General features: G+C 43.0%; 1 protein-coding gene across 3 annotated transcripts in view; it reads left to right on the top strand.

Moving 5' to 3' along the window:
- The window catches only part of UBE2W (ubiquitin conjugating enzyme E2 W), a 109,087-nt gene that overhangs the window by 72,492 nt on the left and 14,878 nt on the right, over window positions 1–21,717 (top strand). For 2 of the 3 annotated variants that reach the window (XM_055546284.1, XM_055546283.1), the window contains exon 6: window positions 15,704–15,903. The exons of the other annotated variant lie outside the window; for it this stretch is intronic. In XM_055546284.1, coding sequence (XP_055402259.1) covers window positions 15,704–15,888 — 185 coding nt within the window. In that variant the 3' untranslated portion in view covers window positions 15,889–15,903. Of the gene's footprint in view, window positions 1–15,703; window positions 15,904–21,717 lie in introns of those variants that run through there. 3 annotated transcript variants of the gene reach the window in all.

Below are 21,717 nucleotides of genomic sequence, written 5' to 3'. Positions count from 1 at the left end.
ATCTCTGCCCCCGTGACCTCTTCCTGCACTCACAGAGAGACACAAGAAGTGACATACTGTTCCTCTTCGTTGTTGCGACCCCATGGATGATAGCCCACCAGGGTCCTCTGTCCAGTCCTCGGCTAGGCAAGAACACTGGAGTGGGTAGCCATTCCCTTCTCCAGGGGATCTTCCCAACCCAGGGGTCAAATCTGCCTTTCTGCATCAGGCATATTCTTTACGCATGAGCCTGCTTGGAAACCTTCAAAACCTAATTATTTCTGTACCCAATACTAGCACATTGGGATTTAGGACTTTAACACATGAATCGGGGATTGGGTGAGAAGGGGAACACAGTTCAGTTCATAGCACCCCCAATAGAAAGATAATGCAAAATTGAGGGCAGTTAACACACAATGGAAAAATGTGTCTGAACACCAGAGGGCTTCTTTGTTAACTGCCAAGGATGATCTTATTTCCTGCAGTGGGAGAGAAGGAAAAGCTGGAGACCAAAGTTCAAAAGTAAAATAGCCTTCAGTTTCAAGGATATTTGAATGCTCAGCTGAGAGAGCTTTCTTATGCCAGGGTAAAGCCCCAGCTGGGATAATTTGAGACTTTGACACTTGGGATGGAGACATCTGGGTGGATAATTCCAAATATTTTGGCTCCCTTGACCTCTGTGAAACTTTAGAGCCTGTAGAGATGGCCTGACCCTCCCAATAAAGAGTGAAAATGCTGGGAATTCCCTGGCGACGCAGTGGTTAGGACTGGGCACTTTCACCTCAGGGCATGGCCAAAAAAAAAGAGCTAAAATGCTTTCCCATGTGTAAGTCTAAGGTACAGCAGAACCTTCCTGAAATGTGCTGCAGAAATGGAAAGAAAGAATTATATATTTTTTTAATTTAATTTTTCCCAGCGTTTGTGATGTAACTGACATACAACTGTATTAATTTCAAGTGTACAGTGTGGACTTCCTGGTGGCCCAGTGCTTAAGACTCCTCACTTCCACTGCAGGGGGTTTGGCTCTGATCTCTGGTCAACGAACTGAGACCCTGCCTGCCGCCGCACAGTGTGGCCAAATAAATAAATATGCAATATGGTGATTTTATATATTTACATATTGTGAGATTATTACTTCAGTGTGGTCAGTTAATACTTCCATCACCTTACATAGCTACCATTTCTTTTTTGTAATGAACACGTTTAAGATGTACTTTCTTAGCAACTTTTAAGTTTATAATATGTTTTGGGGTTTTTGTTTTTTGGTTTTGGTTTTCTTTTAGCCTCAACACACAGCATATGGAATCTTAGTTCCCCAACCAGGGACTGAACCTAGGCCACAGCAGTGAAAGCCTGGAATTCTGAACACTAGGCCACCCGGGAATTCCCTATTATACGGTATTATTACAATGTTGTACAGTCGCTCAGTCGTGTCCGACTCTTTGAGACCCCGTGAACTGCAGCATGCCAGGCTTCCTTGTCCTTCACCATCTCCCAGAGTTTGCTCAAACTCATGTCCATTGAGTCAGTGATGCGATCCAACCATCTCATCCTCTGTCGTCCCCTTCTCCTCCTACCTCACTGTATATTAAGTCCTCAGAACTTTTTCTGTGGTGTTGGAAAAGACTCTTGAGAGTCCCTTGGACAGCAGGGAGATCAAACCAGTAAATCCTAAAGGAAATCAACCCTGAATATTCACTGGGAAGGGCTGATGCTGAAGCTGAAGCTGCAATAGTTTGGCCACCTGATGAGAAGAGCCAACTCACTGGAAAAGACCCTGATGCTGGGAAAGATTGAAGGCAGGAGGAGAAGGGGGCAACAGAGGATGAGGTTGCTGGATGGCATCACTGACTCAATGGACATGAGTTTGAGCAAACTCTGGGAGTTAGTGATGGATAGGGAAGCCTGGTGGGCAGCAATTCATGGGGTCACAAAGAGTTGAACACAATTGAGCGACTGAACAATAACAACAACAGAATTTATTCATCTTACTGGAAGTTTGCACTCTTGATCAACATCTCCCCATTTCCCCCACCTCCAGCCCCTAGTAACCACTCATTTTCTACTCTCTGTTTCTATCAGAAAGTAAGCAGGACCAATTTAAAGAAGGTAAAGAACAGAAAAGAATGGAGAGAACTAAATGCGTGTGTGCTAAGTCTCTTCAGTCTTTTCTGAGTCTTTTGTGATCCCATGAACTGTAGCTTGCCAGGATCCTCTGTCCATGGGATTCTCCAGACAAGAATACTGGAGTGGATTGCTGTGCCCTCCTCCAGGGGATCTTTCTGACACAGGGATTGAACCCACGTCTCTTATGTCTCCTGTATTGGCAGGCTGGTTCTTTACCAATGAGCCACCGTGGGTTTGAAATGTATGAAGTAACAGTTTCCCAAACGTGGGCTATCAGCCAAGGAAGGACAGTGCTCCTGAGAGAAAGGAAGCAGCTGTGGTGAACCCTACATGTAGCACAGCTTCCTGCCTGGAGAGGGTCTTCCAGGCTGCTTTGTGGGCAGGGGAGCTCGGTGGAGCCCCGTCACCTCCTCTGTGAGGAGACAAAACTGGAAGGCAAGGGAGGCCCAGCGTGACTAGCATTGTCAGGTTCAAGCGCTGAGAAACAGAAGCAATGTGCAGAGAGTTCCAGTGTGGAACAGCGAGTTCCAGGTTGCAGGTGGCAGCCAGCAAGTCCTCAGCCTGTGAGAAAACCACATCTGAGTCTGAGAAAAGAACTGTGCCGAAAAAGGGCAACCCTAAGAGACGACAAAAGGCCGAGAAGAGTTTGTATTCTCCCCAGCCAGAGAGGGGAACCCTGTAATTTCTGGGACATAGCATGGAATATTCAGGAGAACATTGCCTAAGTAGTGAGGAAAAATGGATTCCCAACTCTGCTCCCACCACGAAAAACCCAAAGGCAAGTATCAAAAAGGACTAAACTCTTTCCAGGCAACTCAACTGCATCACAGAACAAAGCTCTAGAATATTTCTAGGACTGTATCTGTGTATTCTCATTTCAGTCTTCCTGGAATTACATCTGTTGCTCAGTCTTCCATGGTGAACGTTTTCCTCTAGTCACAAAGCTGAACAGATTCTCATGAGCTCATGGATGCTGGCCAGTGACAGAAGAGATCATGTTTTATATCTTTGTTTCTTTAAGAAAGAATTATAACTTCATTCACTAGAGCAGTGTGTGTGCTTATTCGCTCAATTGTGTCCGACTCTGACCACATGGACGGTAGCCCATCAGGTTCCTCTGTCCATGGAATTCTCCAGGCAAGAACACTGGAGTTGGTTGCCATTTCCTTCTCCAGGGTATCCTCCCAACCCAGAGACTGAACCTGGATCTCCTGCATTGCAGGCGGTTTCTTTACCGTCTGAGCCACCAGGGAAGCCCATATAGCATTGCTGAGTGTTAAATCAATTCAACTCAATCTTCTTCCAGTGAGATTTGGAATGGAGCCAGAATTCATACTTTAGGGGAATAAAGCTCTCCTAGATGAATCTGAGGCACAGCCAGGTTTGAGGATGACTGGTTTAACTCACTTCCAAGTTTCTTAGGTTACGAGCAATGTTATTTCTCTTTCTTTTCCAGGAGGACGGAAGACAAATTTTGCTGTAATTTAGTATCAGGAGTGTAAATACTTGTCTGGGAGAATAACACAGCAAGGGAACAACAGCAAAACGTACAAACCGTAATTCTATTGCAGAAACAGAGGAAGATATACAAACTGCTAACCAGATATTAAGAGGAAAACACTTCCTGTTGGGCTTCCCAGGTGACGAGGTGGTAAAGAATCGCCTGCTGAGGCAGGAGATGCAGGTTTGATCCCTGGGTTGGAAAGATACCCTAGAGTAGGAAATGGCAACCCACTCCAGTTGCCTGGAAAATTCCATGGACAGCCTGGTGGGCTACAGTCCATGGGATCGTAAAGCATCGGACATGACTGAGCACACATGCGTACTTCCTATTTAAAATAAATACGGGATTTTAGTGGAGAGAATTGTTTTAAGATCAGTGACAAACTCTCCAGTCATCAGAAAGAAATCAGATTATGTTTACACTTCATCTTAGCCAAAAGGCCAAGAAGTGTTCAGATTATTTTTAGTGTTCATAAACATTTCTCCGCATTTCAAGCTGAACCTGGGCTTTGTATTAGGGCTATTTTTGTTTTCAAGCAAAACTAAAAGAGATTAGTGGATTGATAAAACCAGAGTCAAAAATGGCACTAGCTCCAGAAAAGCTGGAAACAGGACTCACAGGAGGTAGTCAGGGCTCTGTCTCCCTCTCCCAGCTCTACTTAGCTTTATTCTACAAATTCTCCCCAAATGGTGAGGAAGAGGATCACTGACAGCTATACTTTCCAGCCTCGCACCTCCAAGAAAACTAGTGTCTCTTCCCAGTATTGGTAAAGCCGTCTTAGAGTGGACTCTCCTTAATCTTTTTTGTATCCTATGTCTGCAACACCCCTCAGTCATCACTGAGCCTGGGGGTACCGGGAACTTTGGCAGGTATGGGTCTCATGGTTTTCCCTGTGGGACTGAGTTTACAGCTACATCAGGACCACATGCAGTTGGGGAGGAGTTTCCCAACACAACAAGAATGAGGTTGGGGAATTCTAATGGACAGAGAATCTGCCTACCAACGCAGGAGATGCGGGAGACATGGTTCTGTCCCTGGGTTAGGAAGATCCCAAGGAGGAAGAAATGGCAACCCAGCCCAGTATTCTTGGAGAATCCCATGGATACAGGAGCCTGGGGGCCACATTCCATGGAGTTGCAAAGAGTCAGGCACAACTTAGTGACTGAACAACAACAGCAACAACAATTTATTGGCCCTTTCATGGCTGGGTGACATCAGCCAAGTTACTTAAACGTCTGTACCTGGGGTTTTTTGTTTCCAAATACTAAGAAGGGATAGTAATGACTTCAGAGCATTCTTTTAAGACTTAAATGAGCTAATACATTAAAGTGCTTAAATAGTAAATTGTCTCTAAATGCCAGTCAATAAGAATTTAACCTGCTCCTTCCTCAATTAAGATGCATTAAAGAATTCTCATTCAATTTTACAGTATTCTAAGTTTTGGTATTTTAACTTTACTGTAATCATGGTGTATTAATTTCCTGTGGCTATTGTAACAAATTATCACACACTTGGTGACTTAAAACAACAGAGATTTATTATCTCACAGTGCTGAAGTCAGAAGTCCAAAACCAAGAAGACAGCAGGACCCTTCTACTCTGAGGCCCTAGACAAGAATGCTTCCTGGTCTCTTCCACCTGCTGGAGGGCGGGGGCAGGTATTCCTTCGCTTCTGTATACTAGGCTTCCCTAGTGGCTCAGATGGTAAAGAACCCCCCTGCAGTACAGGAGACCCGGGTTCTATCCCTGAGTCAGGAAGGTCCCCTGGAGAAGGGATTCGCTACCCACTCCAGTATTCTTGCCTGGAGAATCCCATGGACAGAGGAGCCTGGCTGGCTACGGGTTCACAGAGTCAGAGTCGGACACAACTGAAGCCATTTAGCACCCACTGTCTAATAGACAGGACAAAATACTCTGCTATCAGCTATGTTGAAATTTGCTTTCATTCCCCCTCCCTACACCTTCCCTCTCTCCCTTCTCCCTGCCGATTTCCTATTTTCCTTCCTTTCTTTTCAAGTTCTTTGTCTACTTGCTTATTATCTGTCATTGTTTTCTTCCCACCTGGAACATAATTGGTCCTTGGTACATGATTTTCAAATAAATCATGAGTGAATGTATGAATGAACTAAGGTAAAAATTTCCCCCTTTATGTCCCTTTTCTTTTAGCCCTTAAGGTTAATGAATATAAAGTCTGGCCCCTATCTTTTTTTTTTTTTTGGTTGCACTATGCAAATTATGGAATCTTAGTTCCCTGACCAGGATTGGAACCCATGTTCTCTGCAGTAGAAATGTGGCATTCTAACCACTGGACTACCAGGGAAGTCCCTAGATATTTTCTACCCTTTGCTATGTAAGTATACACATATAGCCTGGGCCCACTGTCTAATGTATATAGGCGTGTATGCGAAGTCACCTCAGTCGTGTCCAGTGCTTGGCAATGCTATGGACTGTAGCGTGCCAGTCTCCTCTGTCCATGGGCTTCTCCAGGCAAGAACATAGGAGTGGGTTGCCATGCCCTCCTCCAGGGGATCTTCCTGACCCAGGGATGGCACTCTCGTCTCCTGTGTCTCCTGCATTGCAGGTGGATTCTTTACCACTGAACCACCGAGGAAGCCCAATGTCTGTTAAATCTAATAATGAAAATTTGGCTTTGTAGCTTGTATGTATTCATTCCTTAATTTCATTTTTCTAGTTATTCATTTTTATTGTATTTTATACAAGCCATTAGTTTGAGTCACATTGATCTAGAGAATGCTTGGTAAGTACTTTATTTCTGATAGCTTTATTCTTATCTTCATTTGGAAATTGAAGGTATTTTATAACTTAATGGCTCCCTTTAAAAAATGTATTTATTTGTTTGTTTTTGGTTCCACTGCTTCTTTGCTGCTTCTCTCAGCCTTTCTCTAGTTGTGGTGAGTAGGGGTTACTCTTTGTTGTGGTAGCTTCTCTTATTTCAGACTCCGGGCTCAGTAGTTGTGGCTAACGAGTTTTATTGCGCCACAGCATGTGAAATCCTCCCAGAGAAGGTATCCAACCCATTCTCCTGGCATTGGAAGGTGGATTCTTAATTCCTGGACCACCAGGGAAGTCCAGTGGCTCCCTTTTTCCAACCTCATTTTCAAGCATAACCATTTAAATCAATTTTATAAATAAGAAGCTCTTGACTCATTTAAATTTCCCCTTGATTTTAGATTTTCATTGACTTAAAGTTAACTAATGCCACCTCTATTTCTGTGCCATCCTTTCCCCAAAGCTGTCCTATGTCTTAATTCAAGAAAATAGAGTTCAGGCAAGATTCCACTCCCTTCCTATCCAAAAGTAAAAAGTCATGTTTTTTGAAGAGGATTGCGTAATTCATTAATGATGTATTTTCATTCCATTCTCAGACTCCACTGAGACCTTGAATGGGGTTGAGATGCAGTGATTTTTTTTTTTTTTTTTTTGAGATGCAGTGGTTTTTAAAATAAGTTTTTAAAAATCAAAGTAATAAATATTTATAGCATTGAATGCCAGACATACTAAGAGATGCAAGAAAAAGCAGTAGTTACCAGCTCACTCTGTTTGTAGAGAAGGTGGAGCTCTCTAGAAGTTACCACTGTCATCTCTGTTAGCTGTGTCTACTGATATTTTCTCTCAATGTTTACAAAAATTGAGATATAATTCACACATTGTAACACTCACCTTTTTAAAAGTGTACAAGTCAGTGGTTTTCAGTATTTGGTGCCACCATCACCACCATCTAACACAGAACTCAAAAAGAAACCCCGTGTTAACAGTCTCTCCATTGCCCTATGTTTTAATTGGGTTATTTATCATTTTGATGTTGAGTTGTGAGAACTCTATGTATTCTGGATACTGCTGCTGCTGCTGCTAAGTCACTTCAGTCGTGTCCGACTCTGTGCGACCCCATAGACGGCAGCCCACCAGGCTCCCCCGTCCCTGGGATTCTCCAGGCAAGAACACTGGAGTGGATTGCCATTTCCTTCTCCAATGCATGAAAGTGAAAAGTGAAAGTGAAGTCACTCACTCGTGTCTGACTCTTGGCGACCCCATGGACTGCAGCCCACCAGGCTCCTCCGTCCATGGGATTTTCCAGGCAAGAGTACTGGAGTGGGTGCCATTGCCTTCTCCCATTCTGGATAAATCCCCATTAGATATATGACTTGCAGATATTTTCTCTCACTTTGTATGTTGTCTTTTTACTTTCTTGACACTTTCATGCACAGAAGTTTCTAATTTTGGTGAAGTCCTATTATTTTCTCTTTTCTTTTGCTTCTGGTTTTGGCGTCATATTTATAAATCAGTTGTCTGATACAAGGATACAAAGATTTACATCTATGCTTTCTTCTGTGAATTTTTTGGCCATACCAATATTAATTTTGTATGTGTGAGGTAGACATTCAGGTTCATTCTTTTACTTGTGCACATTCATGTGGCCCCAACACCAGTTGTTGAAGTGACAGTTCTTTCCCCATTGAATGATTTTGACACCCTTGATGAAAATTAATTGACCATACATGTGTGGATTTATTTCTGGCCTCTCAAGTCTATTCCATTGAGTTACATCTCTAAGTATCATTATGCCAGTAACACTGTTTTGACTTTATAGCTTTGTAGTCAGTTTTCAAATCAAGAAATGTGTGGCCTCCTGCTTTGTTCTTTTTCAAGACCATTTGGTTCTTTGGGATCCCTTGAATTTCCACATGAATTTTAAGATCAGTTTGTCATTTCCTGCAAAGAACCCAGCTTGGATTGTGATAGGGATTATATCGAGTCTGTAAATTAATTTGGGTGGTATTGCCATCTTTACAACAAAGATGTAAACAACATATTTATACCAGCATCTTTACAATTGTTGTTCTTCAGTCGCTAAGTCGTGTCCCGCTTTTTGTGACCCCATGGACTGCAGCACGCCAGGCTTCCCTGTCCTTCACTATCTCCCTGAGTTTGCTCAAACTCATGTCCATTGAGTCGGTGATGCCATGCAGTCATCTTATTCTCTGTCACCCCCTTCTCCTCTTGCCCTTAATTTTCCCCCGCATTAGTGTCTTTTTAATGAGTCAGCTCTTCACATCAGGTAACCAAACTATTGGAGCTTTCACCAGTCCTTCCAGTGAATATTTAAGGCTGATTTCCTTTAGGATTGACTGGCTTGATCTCTAAGTCTTCCAATTCTAAACATACGATATATGTCTTTACTTCCTTTATCAAATTTAATCCTAAATATTTTATTCTTTTTGATGCTGTTTCATATAAAATTGTTATTTTATTAATACTTTCAATTTCACATTACTTATTGGTGTATATACAAATACAATTGAATTTTATGTATTGATCTTGTATTCTGCAACCTTCCTGAACTTATTAACTTAGTTTGTGTTATTTTTTTCATAATATGTTTATAACTTATTTTTCGATTTGTCAGTTTTAGATATTATCCCATTATGGTGTATTAGGATTTAGATTACTACGTCCATACCTCACTGCTTACCCTCCCTTTATTCTCATCAATTCTTATATGGTAACTATGTGAACATTATTCTCTGATGAGGCAAGAAGTATGTTATGATTTTTTTCTCTTTCCTATAAGCATTTTTTGACATTAATAATTACTAATAATCGCCTCCTTGGGCTTCCCTTGTGGCTCAACTGGTAAAGAATCTGCCTCTGATGTGCGAGACCTGGATTTGATCCCTGGGTTGGGAAGATACCCTGTAGAAGGGAAAAGCTACCCACTCCAGTATTCTGGCCTGGAGAATTCTATGGACTGTATAGTCCATGGGGTCACAGAGTCAAATACGACTGAGCGACTTTCACTTGGGAATTCCCTGGCAGCCCAGTGGTTAGGACTCTGCACTTTTACTGCCGAGCATATGCTGTGTGACATGGCCAAAAAAAATTTGTTTCTTTAACCTTCTTGTTTTTCATATTCTTAGTACCTTAGGAAAAAATTCCTGACACATGCTAGGAGCTAATAAATATTTTTAAAATAAATGAATGTTATCGCTTAATTTTCCAGGTACCTCTCACTAAGTCTTCCCACATTCTTACAATACATTTTTCCACATGGTCAAACATATCAGATGATGTATCAGTCAGAACATAGGTCAGGCTGTGGTAACAAATTACCCACAAATTCCAGAGATTTACAAGAGAGAAGTTGTTTTGTTTGATTTTTCTCATGATAGAAGTCTGTCCAAGTTTGGCTGCATGCTGTCTCTGCTCTGGAACTGAGTGAAGAGTAGCCTCTTTTTGGAACAGAGCCGGTTGGTGGGAGAGCACACACTGGCTCTTAAAGTTTCCACTCACGTAATTCATCACGTTTACTCGCGATATGTTGGGTCAAGTAGGTTCTTTGGCCACGCTCGCTATCCCAGGGGGCAGGGGTCTGTAATCTCAGGAGTGGGCACTGAAAGGAGGGGTATCATGGAAAAAGCCAAAATATTTGGCAGAAGGGGGATGTAAGTTGTTCAGTTGTGTCCAACTCTTTGCAATCCTGTGGACTGTAGCCTGCCAGGATTCTCTGTCCTTAGGATTCTTCAGGCAAGAATACTGGAATAGTGGGTAGCCATTCCCTTCTCCAGGGGATCTTCCCCACCGAGGTTGAACCTGGGTCTCCCGCGTTGCGGGCAGATTCTTTACCACCTGAGCCACCAGGGAAGCCCAGAAGGGGAATAGTCTTCCACAGATGATTTATCAGGTCCATTTTCTCTAGGAGTCATGCCCCCAAGGCCCATGTCTCCTGTTTGCTCCAGGTTGCTTGTGCGCGGGCCGCCCCACAGCCATGGCGGGTCATGCAGGCACTTCCCTTTACCTCATCCTGGGAACTCCCTTTGTGTGTCATGTAGACTGGACCCTGCTTACTGGATCCTGTGTTTTTCTTCTTCTTTGTTTACTTTCTCATTTGGTTTCACTCTCCCTGTAGAAAGAGAAGGCAGGCACAGGAGGTAAATTGTGAAACCCTTCAGGTTTGAAGATGTCTTTACCAGAATTCCCTGGCAGTCCAGTAGTTAGGGCTGTGCACTTCCACTGCAGGGAGCATGGGTTTGATCCTTGGTTCCTTGGTCAGGGAACTAAGATCCCGCATGCCACAAAAAATTGTCTTTATTCATTTTTTTTGTGCGTGGTTTTTTTTTTTTTGTCTTTATTCATGATTAACAGTTTCGCTGAGTATAGAATTCTAAGTTGGAGATCGTTTTTCCAGAATTTTTTGAAGGCATGTCTTTACCGATTCTGGATTTCAATTTGTGTGTGTGTGTTTGAAGCCAATGCCATTTTTTCCTCATTCTTTTGTATGTGATATGTTTCCTCTTTGGAAACAAAAGTTCCAGAAGATTTTTTTGAAGTACTAATTTCATGACAACATGCCTTTAAATGGGTCTCTTTTTAAAATTCTTTATTTTTAATTGAAAGATAATTGCTTTAGTATTGTGTTTGGCAATACTGATGTTTCTGCCAAACATCAGCTTGAATCAGCCATAGGTATACATATGTTTCCTCCCTCTTAAATATGTCTCTTTTTCAATCATGTGTGGGTGCTTGATGGTCTCTTTCAGTCTAGAAATTCCTATCCTTCAGCTTGGGGAAATTTTCTTTTACTGTTTCTTTGGTAATTTCCACCCCTCATCTTCTGTTTTTGGAGCCCTCAGTAGAGGGATGTTTCATTTCCTTAACTGAGTCTCTACAAGTCTTTTTTTCCTCTTTCAAAACTATTGTTTACCTTTTTGCTTATTTATTTTTCATGTTTTATATTTGTTTTTCATTCTTTTGCTTTAATGTTTACTTCAGTTATTTTAAATTTCTAAGAACACATTCTTTCAGGTTATAAATTTTTTTTTAAGCATTTAATTCTTTTTTTTTTCCCCTTCACCATTTTTATAGCTCTGAAATACCAAAACAGGAGGGGCTTGGCTTTCTCTGGCTCTGCTTTAAAACATCATGACTTTCTGTTCCATACAGGGGGAGGGGTAGCTCAGAGGGCCCAGTCAGTGGGGAGACTTTGGTTGGGTCCTTAGTTTCTTCTGCATAGACAACACTCGAGTGTGGAGACATGGTCACACTTTGTGAAGTCCCTGGCTGGCTGGACCCAAGCCCGGAATGGTGTATTACCTCACTCAACCACCAGGAGGCGACTGTTCCATCTGGGTTTTTTTTCCTGTAGGGAAGCATCCAATTCTTTTTCTATATAATTTTATGTATCTATTTGGCTGTGCTGGGTCTTCCTTCCTGCAGAGGATTTTCTCTAGTTGTGGTGAGCGGGGGCTACTCTAGTCACAGTGCATGGGCTTCTCATTGTAGTGACTTCTCTAGTTGCTGAGCAGGGGCTCTAGGGCTCAGGTTTCAGTAGTTGCAGCACCTGGACTCAGTAGTTTCAGTTTCCTGGCTCTAGAGCAGAGGCTCAGTAGTTGTGGCACACTGGGTGGGCTTAGTTACTCCATGGCAGGCGAGATCTTCTTCCACCAGGAATTGAACCCATGTCTCTTGTATTGGCAGGCTGATTCTTTCCCACTGAGCCACTTGCTGCTGCTGCTGCTAAGTCACTTCAGTCGTGTCCGACTCGGTGCGACGCCATAGACGGCAGCCCACCAGGCTCCCCCATCCCTGGGATTCTCCAGGCAAGGACACTGGAGTGGGTTGCCATTTCCTTCTTCAATGCATGAAAGTGAAAAGTGAAAGGGAAATCACTCAGTCGTGTCCGACTCCTAGCGACCCCATGGACTGCAGCCCACCAGGCTCCGACGTCCATGGGATTTTCCAGGCAAAAGTACTGGAGTGGGGTGCCATTGCCTTCTCCAACTGAGCCACTAGGGAAGCCAAAACATCTAATTCTTTTTAAAGGATACAGTATTGACTCTAAACTCTGATTAATGGTAATTAAAAAAAAACAAACTTCTGTTCCTTGCATCGTCTCTCATCTTAGTCCTATTTTTTCCCCTATTTTCATTTTCGGTCATTTTCTTTCATGTTAGATACTTTCTTCCTGTGTCTGGTAGGCACAAAAAGTTGGCTAGGTCCCTGTGCATGTTGTTGTTATTCAGTCACTAAGTTGTGTCCGATTCTTTGTGACCCCAGGGACTGCAGCATGCCAGGCTTCCCTGTCCTTCATCATCTCTCAGAGTTTGCTCAAACTCATGTCCATTGAGTCAGTTGCTGTCATCCAACCATCTCATCCTCTGTCGCCCCCTTCTCCTCCTGCGCTCAATCTTTCCCAGCATCAGGGTCTTTTCCAGTGAGTCACCTCTTTGCATCAGATGGCCAAAGTATTGGAGCTTCAGCTTCAGCATCAGTCCTTCCAATGAATATTCAGGATTGATTTCCTTTAGGATTGACTGGTCTTATCTCCTTGCAATCAAGCGACTCTCAAAGTCTTCTCCAGCACCACAGTTTGAAAGCATCAATTCTTTGGTCCTCAGCCTTCTTTTGGGTCCACTTCTCACATCTGTAAGATCTTCCCTGGTGGCTCAGATGGTAAAGCGTCTGCCTACAATGCCAACTTGTGGGAAACCCGGTTCAATCCCTGGGTCAGGAAGCTCTCCTGGAGAAGGAAATGGCAGCCCACTCCAGTATTCTTGCCTGGAAAACCCCATGGATGGTGGAACCTGGTAGGCTACAATCCATGGAGTCGCAAAGAGTCGGACACGACTGAGCGACTTCACTTTCACTCACATCTGTACATGACTACTGAGAAAACCGTAACTTTGACTATGTGGATGTTTGTCAGCAAAGTGATGTCTCTGCTTTTTCATACTCTGTCTAGGTTTGTCATAGCTTTTCTTCCAAGGAGCAAGTGTCTTTTAATTTCATGCCCTGTGCATGGGCAAGGCTTATTGATGTGTAGGATTTACTGCATATGATAAGGCGATAAGCCTGAGTGTTATTGCTTTTGTTTGTTGTTGGGTAACTCCAGCAGTATCTATAAATTGTTTCTCTGCAGCCAACCAAATTCTATAGGGAAATCTCTAGTCTCTTGCCTAGGTGTCAGCTTGCCTGCCGCAGTTCCAGAAGCGAGGTGTGGCTGTTCATAAGCATAGAACGCCAGATAGGGATCCAAAGTTCAGTGGCTTGAAGAACAAAGTTCTCTTTTGAATATCTGTCAAGCTTGAGTAAATAGACTGTTCCTTCCATCTGATTGTTCAGGGATCTGGTTTCCTTCTACTTACGCACATTTCTAGGGTAATGGTTCATTAGCATCACCTAGAATATTGTTAGAAAAGCAAATTTTCTGGCCTGCTGTAGACTTACCATATCAGAACCCTTGAAGGTTCTGGGTGGGGCTCAGTGTTTTCATAAACTTTCAGATGATTTTGATCCTTGTCAAGGCTTCCCAGGTGGTGCTTCCAGGTAAAGAACCTGCCTGCCAATGTGGAAGACATAAGAGATGTGGGTTAGATCCCTGGGTCAGGAAGATGCCCTGGAGGACTGCATGGCAACCTACTCCAGTATTGTTGTCTGGAGAATCTCACGGACAGAGAAACCTGGTGGGCTACAGTCCATAGGGTCTCAAAGAGTCGGATAAGTGACTGAGAACACACCAGCACAGGAGGTTTAAGAACTTCCCTAAGGCGTTGTCCTCTGTAATTGAAACAGGATCTCAGACTAAGCAGATTCCAGCCTAAGTAAAGGGAAAAAACTAGGGGCAGTTCAGGTACAAGAAAGTGTCTGCTGACTATACTCTGGGGACAGCTTAGTCGTCTGGTCACTCTTAGCCGCTATGGATCAATTTCCCTGGAGAATAAGCCTCCCATCTCCTTGGGGAACTAAACAAGAGTTGTTCAGCTGTTTGTTGCAGGAGTACAAACTCATTTAATGGCTCCTGTTTTTCAATCAGTTCTTATGCTGTGAGCTCAATGCCTTATCCCCTTTAAGCACTACCTGATGCCTCAGTTTCTGGGCTGTTCCTGGATTCTTCTTGTTAAATAAGTTCATTTTCCACTAGGCACTTAGGTTCTGCTTTCTTGGCTAACAGGTGATGATATTTGTCAGCACTTCTTCATCCTCTGTACATATTCTCAACTTTCTTAACTATTTTTTGTTCACTGGTGTTTTTTGAAAATTTTTCTTCATGAGCTTAGAATTTTCAGGTTCTTTGACTTCATTATAAGAGGATGTTGGGAAGATGAGAGATAAATGGATGTGTTCGACCTGCCATTTATAACCAGAAGTATTAATTTGAAAAAAAAAAAATGGTTTCTATGTACCTTTCATATTTAGGAGGGAGGTGTATTATGGGAATATGGCAAGATAATGCTGCCTGCCATTCCGATAAACAAAGAATACTGCCATCAAGCCATCAGCCACTGCAGCCACCAATCCCCACTCCCCACATCAGTGTGTCCTTAGGGGAATTCAGAATAGAGACAGATAGGAAACATTCTGTGTTCTGAATACTGGCCCCAGACTGTTAAGATGCATATCTGAGGAAAATTTTCAATGAGCCCAGACTCCTGTATCTTCCCAGACATAAAAACCCACTAAAATCATTAACTCTAGATGTCTGTTTCTGTGATTAGCAGTAATCTTTTCATATTTGGCCACATTTTTTTTTTTTTCCAGCAAAACTCAAATATATCCTGGCTCCTCCCTGATTTCCTTGGAGCAATTCTTCAGAGCTATATGAGAGGCTGCCTCCCCAGCTATCGTCCCCAGTAAAGTCTCCAAGTAAATCTTAACTTGCAACTTTTATGTTGTACATTTGTTAACATTGGACTTAACCACTGGACTGCTGGGGAATTCCTAGGTTGTGCTTTTTTTTTTTTCCAATTGACAGAAGAAGGGGAGAGCTCTTTGAGAAAAGAGGAAGGAGGGATTTCCCTGGTGGTCCAGTGGTTAAGACTCTACACTTCCACGGCAGAGGATACATGGGGTCTGGGTTCAATCCTTGATCAGGAAACTAAGATCCTGTGTGCTGCGGTGTGGTCAAAGAATGAAAAAAAGAGAGAGAAAGGAAAACTTGCAGAATACACAGAGATGGCTAATGCAAACAAAATATAATTAATCGCATCATTTAAAGTGTAAACTAGCAAAATTCATTGAAATATGACTTTGAAAAAGACTGAATACAGAACTAACACCACCTTCTATTTTCTCTTTTCAGTGAGGGCTGGCAAACTTTTTAATAAAGAGCCAGACAGTAAATATTTTCAGTTGGTGGAGGGGACGATCCTACAAACTCTATTGCAACTACTCAACTCTGTGGCGGAGAAGGCAATGGCACCCCACTCCAGTACTCTTGCCTGGAAAATCCCATGGACAGAGGAGCTTGGTAGGCTGCAATCATGAGGTCTTGAAGAGTCGGACACGACTGAGCGACTTCACTTTCCCTTTTCACTTTCATGCATTAGAAAAAGAAATGGCAACCCACTCCAGTGTTCTTGCCTGGAGAATCCCAGGGACGGGGGAGCCTGGTGGGCTGCCGTCTATGGGGTCGCACAGAGTCAGACATGACTGAAGCGACTTAGCAGCAGCAGCAGCAACAACTCTGTAGATTCATGAAAGCAACCATAGACAATATGTAAATGAAAGTGTGTGGCTATATTTTGAATACATTTTATTTACAAAAGCAGTCAGCAGGCTAATTTTGGCCCATAGGCTGTAATTGCTTTAAAGCATCAAACTTTATCTTTTTTAGACATTGGGCCATCAATAGTGCTTTCAAATTTGACATTTTAGATCTTAGAGTTAAGAAAACAGAGTACCAGGGACTTTCCTGAAGATCTAGTGGTTGACTCTGCCTTGCCAATGCAGGGGGCACGGGTTCAATCCCTGGTCAGGGAACTAAGATCCCCATGCTGCATGTGGTGGCCAAAACAAAACAAATGAAAAAATCGAGTACAGAGAACGGAGAGAAGACCTATGAAAACATGGTCAGTTGGTGGATGTAGGTCATTATACCTTTGGCCAGACCCTTGAAAAGTACAACATACACAGTGAACCCTAATGTAAGCTGTGGACTCTGGGTGATCGCGAGGTGTCAGTCATCACAAATCTAAACAGGATGTTGGTGCAGGTGTAGATGTTGATGATGGGGGACGCTATGCTTGTGTGGGGCAAGGGATGAATGGGGAACCTCTGTACCTTCTGCTCAACTTTGCTATGAATCTAAGACTGCTCTAAAAAAAAATAAATTTTATTTTTAAAAATGATCTGTTGATAAGTAAAGATACCAGGGGAATTAGCAATGTCTTATTTTACCAGTAGTCTTTCAGTTCCTAGCTGGGAATTGGTGTCTTTAGCTCCATCTACAGGCAGAGTCTCTCTGCTTGATTTTTCAACCATGCCTAAATGTTTCCCAAAATGTGCTCCATGGATGTGCTCCCTGCCAAAGAGGTCCTATAGCCAAATAAGTTTGGGAAACAGAACATAACCTATCCCTTCTTGGAAACTTCATCTATATTGGCAGAAGAAAGTCTCTGAGAAATTCTGCAGTAAATAAGCTTCTCTAACTTTGTTAAAGAATGTGTCTAACAGCTTCTTAGACACATTTAATCAGAGAACCCATTCGCCACATAACATCTATTAATGTCTGTTGAAATGATTGCATGGAATTATAGTACATGGTATTCTAGATCAGTCCTATTTAAGGTCTGGAATTTGCTCAAAAGATTCCATACTTGATACTGTTAACCCTGTTTTCGACTGGTTCTGGCTTTATAGTCTGAATTTAGGGGATCCAAGAATAATTCTGACAGTATCCATTGAGTCTGCTGCTAAAAGAAGTGCTGGAAAAACTGACCTTATAGGATCCAGTGATGAGTGTTTTGATTCCTTTTGTTCTATAAGGGGAGACAGACAGTCGCTCACTGAATGAAGTGGAAAAATGGCACTAACTTGGGAGTGGAATGGGAAGGGTTAGATCATTTCTGACCTCAGAGTATTGTCAGCCACCAGCTGGCTTCAGACAACTGACTGAGTCCACAGCATGGAAACAGAGTGGTTACCATTTCAGGCTACCCATTCACAAAGCCCTAGCTGAGAGCCTAGTGGGGTTGGAGATCCATTGCATCTTCTCCTTATACCCATTTTCTTGGCACAAAGGTGATATTTACTCAATAACATTTGCGTCTGTGGAACTGTGACCACCCAGAGGAGTTATATTTTTTAAATTCTCACAAAAGGCATTTGTCATATAATAAGAAATATATATTTGATCTTTGCCCCAAGTTTCTGACACAGTGCTCCTGAAACTCTTGTAATTTCCTAAATGATGGGGGAATAGGAGTGTCTTTTGTTATAATATTTAGTCTTCCCTGACACCAGAGAGGGCTTCCCTTGTGGCTCAGTTGGTAAAGAATCCGCCTGCAATGCAGGACACCAGAAAGATCAAGCCAGTCAATCCTAAAGGAAATCAACCTTGAATATTCACTGAAAGGACTGATGCTGAAGCTGAAGCTCCAATACTTTGGCCACCTGATGCAAAGAGCCCACTCATTGGAAAAGTCCTTGATATTGGGAAAGGTTGAAGGCAGGAGGAGAAGGAGACGACAGGATGAGATGGTTGTATGGCATCACAGACTCCATGGACACGACTCTGGGAGATAGCGAAGGACAGGGAAGCCCGGTGTGCTGCAGTTCATGGGGTCACAAAGAGTTGGACGACTTAGCGACTGAACAACAACGACACAAGAACTTCTAAGATTCTTGGAATGTCCTGAGTGATGAGTGTGTCTGTTTTTTAATGTTAATGAGATGATGAGTAGCTGGGTTGGTCACCAGGAAAATCAAGTCTTAGCTAAAGTGTTAGAACTTTTAGCCTCACACTCCCAACCCCTTGACTGCACACCTCCATGTGGGAGAGGGCACAGCCAAGCATGGAGTACAGTGTGACAAAATTCCATTTTGTGGATTGGTATCAGCAGCTTTAAAAAAAAAAACAAAAACTATTATTTACTTTTTGGCCGTGCTACACGGCATGCAGGATCTTAGTTCCCTGGTCAGGGATTGAACCCATGCCCCCTGCAGTGGAAGCATGGAGTCTTGACCATTGGACCACCAGGAAAGTCTCTCTGCAGCTGTTGAAGAACCTTTACTAAAACGTATTGTGAGAGTAATGTAGCAGGAGCATCTTTGGTTTTGAAGGCTGCAGATGCAAGAGCCTGTTTGGGTTTATCCATGACCCAAGGCTCGCTATGGGACTGGCCAGGCGGTGCTAGTGCTAGAGAACCTGCCTGCCAGTGCCGGAGTTGTAAGAGATGTGGGTTTGACCCCTGGTTCTGGAAGATCCCTTAGAGGAGGAAATGGTAGCCCATTCCAGTATTCTTGCCTGGAGAATCCCATGGACACAGGAGCCTGGCGGGCTACAGTCCATAGGGTTGCAGAGAGCTGGACATGACTGAAGTGACTTAGCCAGGCACACACGCCTCACTATTAAACTGTGGACAAAGAATGTCACCTGCTGTATCAGTAAACAGCCATCAAGCCATCAGCCACTGCAGCCGTCCCCTCCTCCACCCCCAATGGATTCAGGATGGAGAAAATAAGGATTCTGTCCCTAGATAGTTAAGGTTGTTGGCTGGAAAAAAAATGCATAACCTAAAAGTTGAGAATCATGTTTTATTTGGTAGACAAAACTGAGCACTTAAGCCCAGGACACAGCATCTCGGCTCTGAGAGACTGCACTGAAGAGGTAAGGGAGGACCACAATATAAAGGACTTTTTGCAACAAAGACAATAAATCAGAACATTAAAAGATGGCTATTGATTAAAGAAAACCAATCATCTCAACTTAAGGAATTTAATGCCTTTCTCTATATGGGAGATGCAAAAGTCAGGACTCATTGAAATCATTCTTTTGATGTGCACCTCAGCTGTCTGGGGTCAGGATCTGTACTTTCTCACCCTGAGTCTCTCAGGGTGCTCTGTGGTGGGGGTGTCGGCTGCAGTGTCTGATGGCTTGGCTTCCTGTTTCTACCCTGAGCTCCCTTAGGGCTCACCATCAGGCCAGCTGCAATGTGATGACTTGATGGCTGTAAGATTGTCCTTTTTTTTTTTTTTTACTGATAAGACAAGCAACTTTTTTTTTTTTTCCTGAATGATAAGGTATATATCTACATATCCAAGGAATGATTTCAAAGAACCCAGACTCTTGCATCTTCCTATACAAAGAAAAGTGCTAACTTCATTGATTTGAGATGTCTATTTTTCTTTAATTAACAGTGATGTTTTGATGTTCTTACCACCTCATTTCTTGCAAAAACTAAATATTCTGGCTCCCCTCTTACCTCTTCAGAAAGCCCCTTGGAGTTATCTCCTGGGCTTAAGTCCTCAGAGTTTGCTGAATAAAATATAATTCTCAGCTTTTAGGGTGAGCATTGTTTTTAGTCGACAGATCACAGAAAACTATACTTGATCAAGACACAAAGCAGGGTGTTCCTGAGGGAACAGCCAGGCTTGTGAACTGGATACAAGCCATGTAAGATCTGTTTACCCTGAGAAGAAAGACTGCCAACTCCCTCTATAAACACCAGTGGAGCACTCCAGGTGAAGCGCCTGCTGTGCTTCATACGCATCCACGTGGGAGTGCCTTCCTGACAGGATATTCACCTGCTGACTGCCCGTCGCCTGAATCATGGTAAATGTTGTCGTTAAGGGGGCCACTTTTGCCTAGGTACCTCAAATAATCTTGTTGTTGTTTAGTTGACTATGCCAAAGTCTTTGACTGTGTGGATCACAATAAACTGTGGGAAATTCTTCAAGAGATGGGAATACCAGACCACCTGACCTGCCTCTTGAGAAACCTGTATGCAGGTCAGGAAGCAACAGTTAGGACTGGACATGGAACAACAGACTTGTTCCAAATAGGAAAAGGAGTTCGTCAAGGCTGTATATTGTCACCCTGCTTATTTAACTTGTGTGCAGAGTACATCATGAGAAACACTGGACTGGAAGAAGCACAAGCTGGGATCAAGATTGCTGGGAGAAATATCAATAACCTCAGATATGCAGATGACACCACCCTTATGGCAGAAAGTGAAGAAAAACTAAAGAGCCTCTTGATGAAAGTGAAAGAGGAGAGTGAAAAAGTTGGCTTAAAGCTCAACATTCAGAAAACAAAGATCGTGGCATCCAGTCCCATCACTTCATGGCAAATAGATGGAGAAACAGTGGAAACAGTGGCTGACTTTGTTTTTCTGGGCTCCAAAATCACTGCAGATGGTGACTGTAACCATGAAATTAAAAGACACTTGCTCCTTGGAAGGAAAGTTATGACCAACCTAGACAGCATATTAAAAAGCAGAGACATTATTTTGTCAACAAAGGTCCGTCTAGTCAAGGCTATGGTTTTTCCAGTGGTCATGTATGGATGTGAGAGTTGGACTATAAAGAAAGCTGAGTGCCAAAGAATTGATGGTTTTGAACTGTGGTGTTGGAGAAGACTCTTGAGAGTCCCTTGAGCTGCAAGGATATCCAACCAGTTCATCCTAAAGGAGATCAGTCCTGGGTGTTCATTGGAAGGACTGATGCTGAAGATGAAACTCCAATACTTTGGCCACCTGATGCAAAGAGCTGACTCATTTGAAAAGACCCTGATGCTGGGAAGGATTGAGGGCAGGAGGAGAAGGGGACGACAGAGGATAAGATGGTTGGATGCCATCACCGACTCAATGGACATGGGTTTGGGTGGACTCTGGGAGTTGGTGATAGACAGGGAGGCCTAGCATGCTCTGGTTCATGGGGTCGCAAAGAGTCAGACACAAATGAGTGACTGAACTGAACTGAACTGAACTGAACTGTTGTTTAGTTCCTGAGTCGTGTCCAACTCTTGTGTAAAGCCATGGGCTGTAGCCTCCCAGGCTCCTCTGTCCATGGGATTTCCCAGGCAAGAATACTGGAGTGGGTTGCCATTTCCTTCTCAAGGGGGTCTTCCCCACCCAAGAATTGAACCCACATCTCCTGGTACCTCATATAAACTTAGTGATGTATAATCAAGCAAGAATCTGGAATTTGCTTTCTTAGCTTCCCCTCATGGGTCTTGCAGATGCTTATAAAAACATTAGATTAATTAATTAATTAATTAATGGGGAGAGGCGAAGGAAAGAGTCAAGGGACTGGTCTTAGAAGTATGAAAACTTTAACATTGTTATTAAGAAATAATGTGAATAAAGGCAATAT

The sequence above is a fragment of the Bubalus kerabau genome, chromosome 14 (genome assembly GCF_029407905.1).
Source record: "Bubalus kerabau isolate K-KA32 ecotype Philippines breed swamp buffalo chromosome 14, PCC_UOA_SB_1v2, whole genome shotgun sequence".
NCBI classification, from domain to species: domain Eukaryota; kingdom Metazoa; phylum Chordata; class Mammalia; order Artiodactyla; family Bovidae; genus Bubalus; species Bubalus kerabau.
Note: the sequence above shows the minus strand (reverse complement) of the source record. Positions and strands in the feature narration are given on the sequence as shown.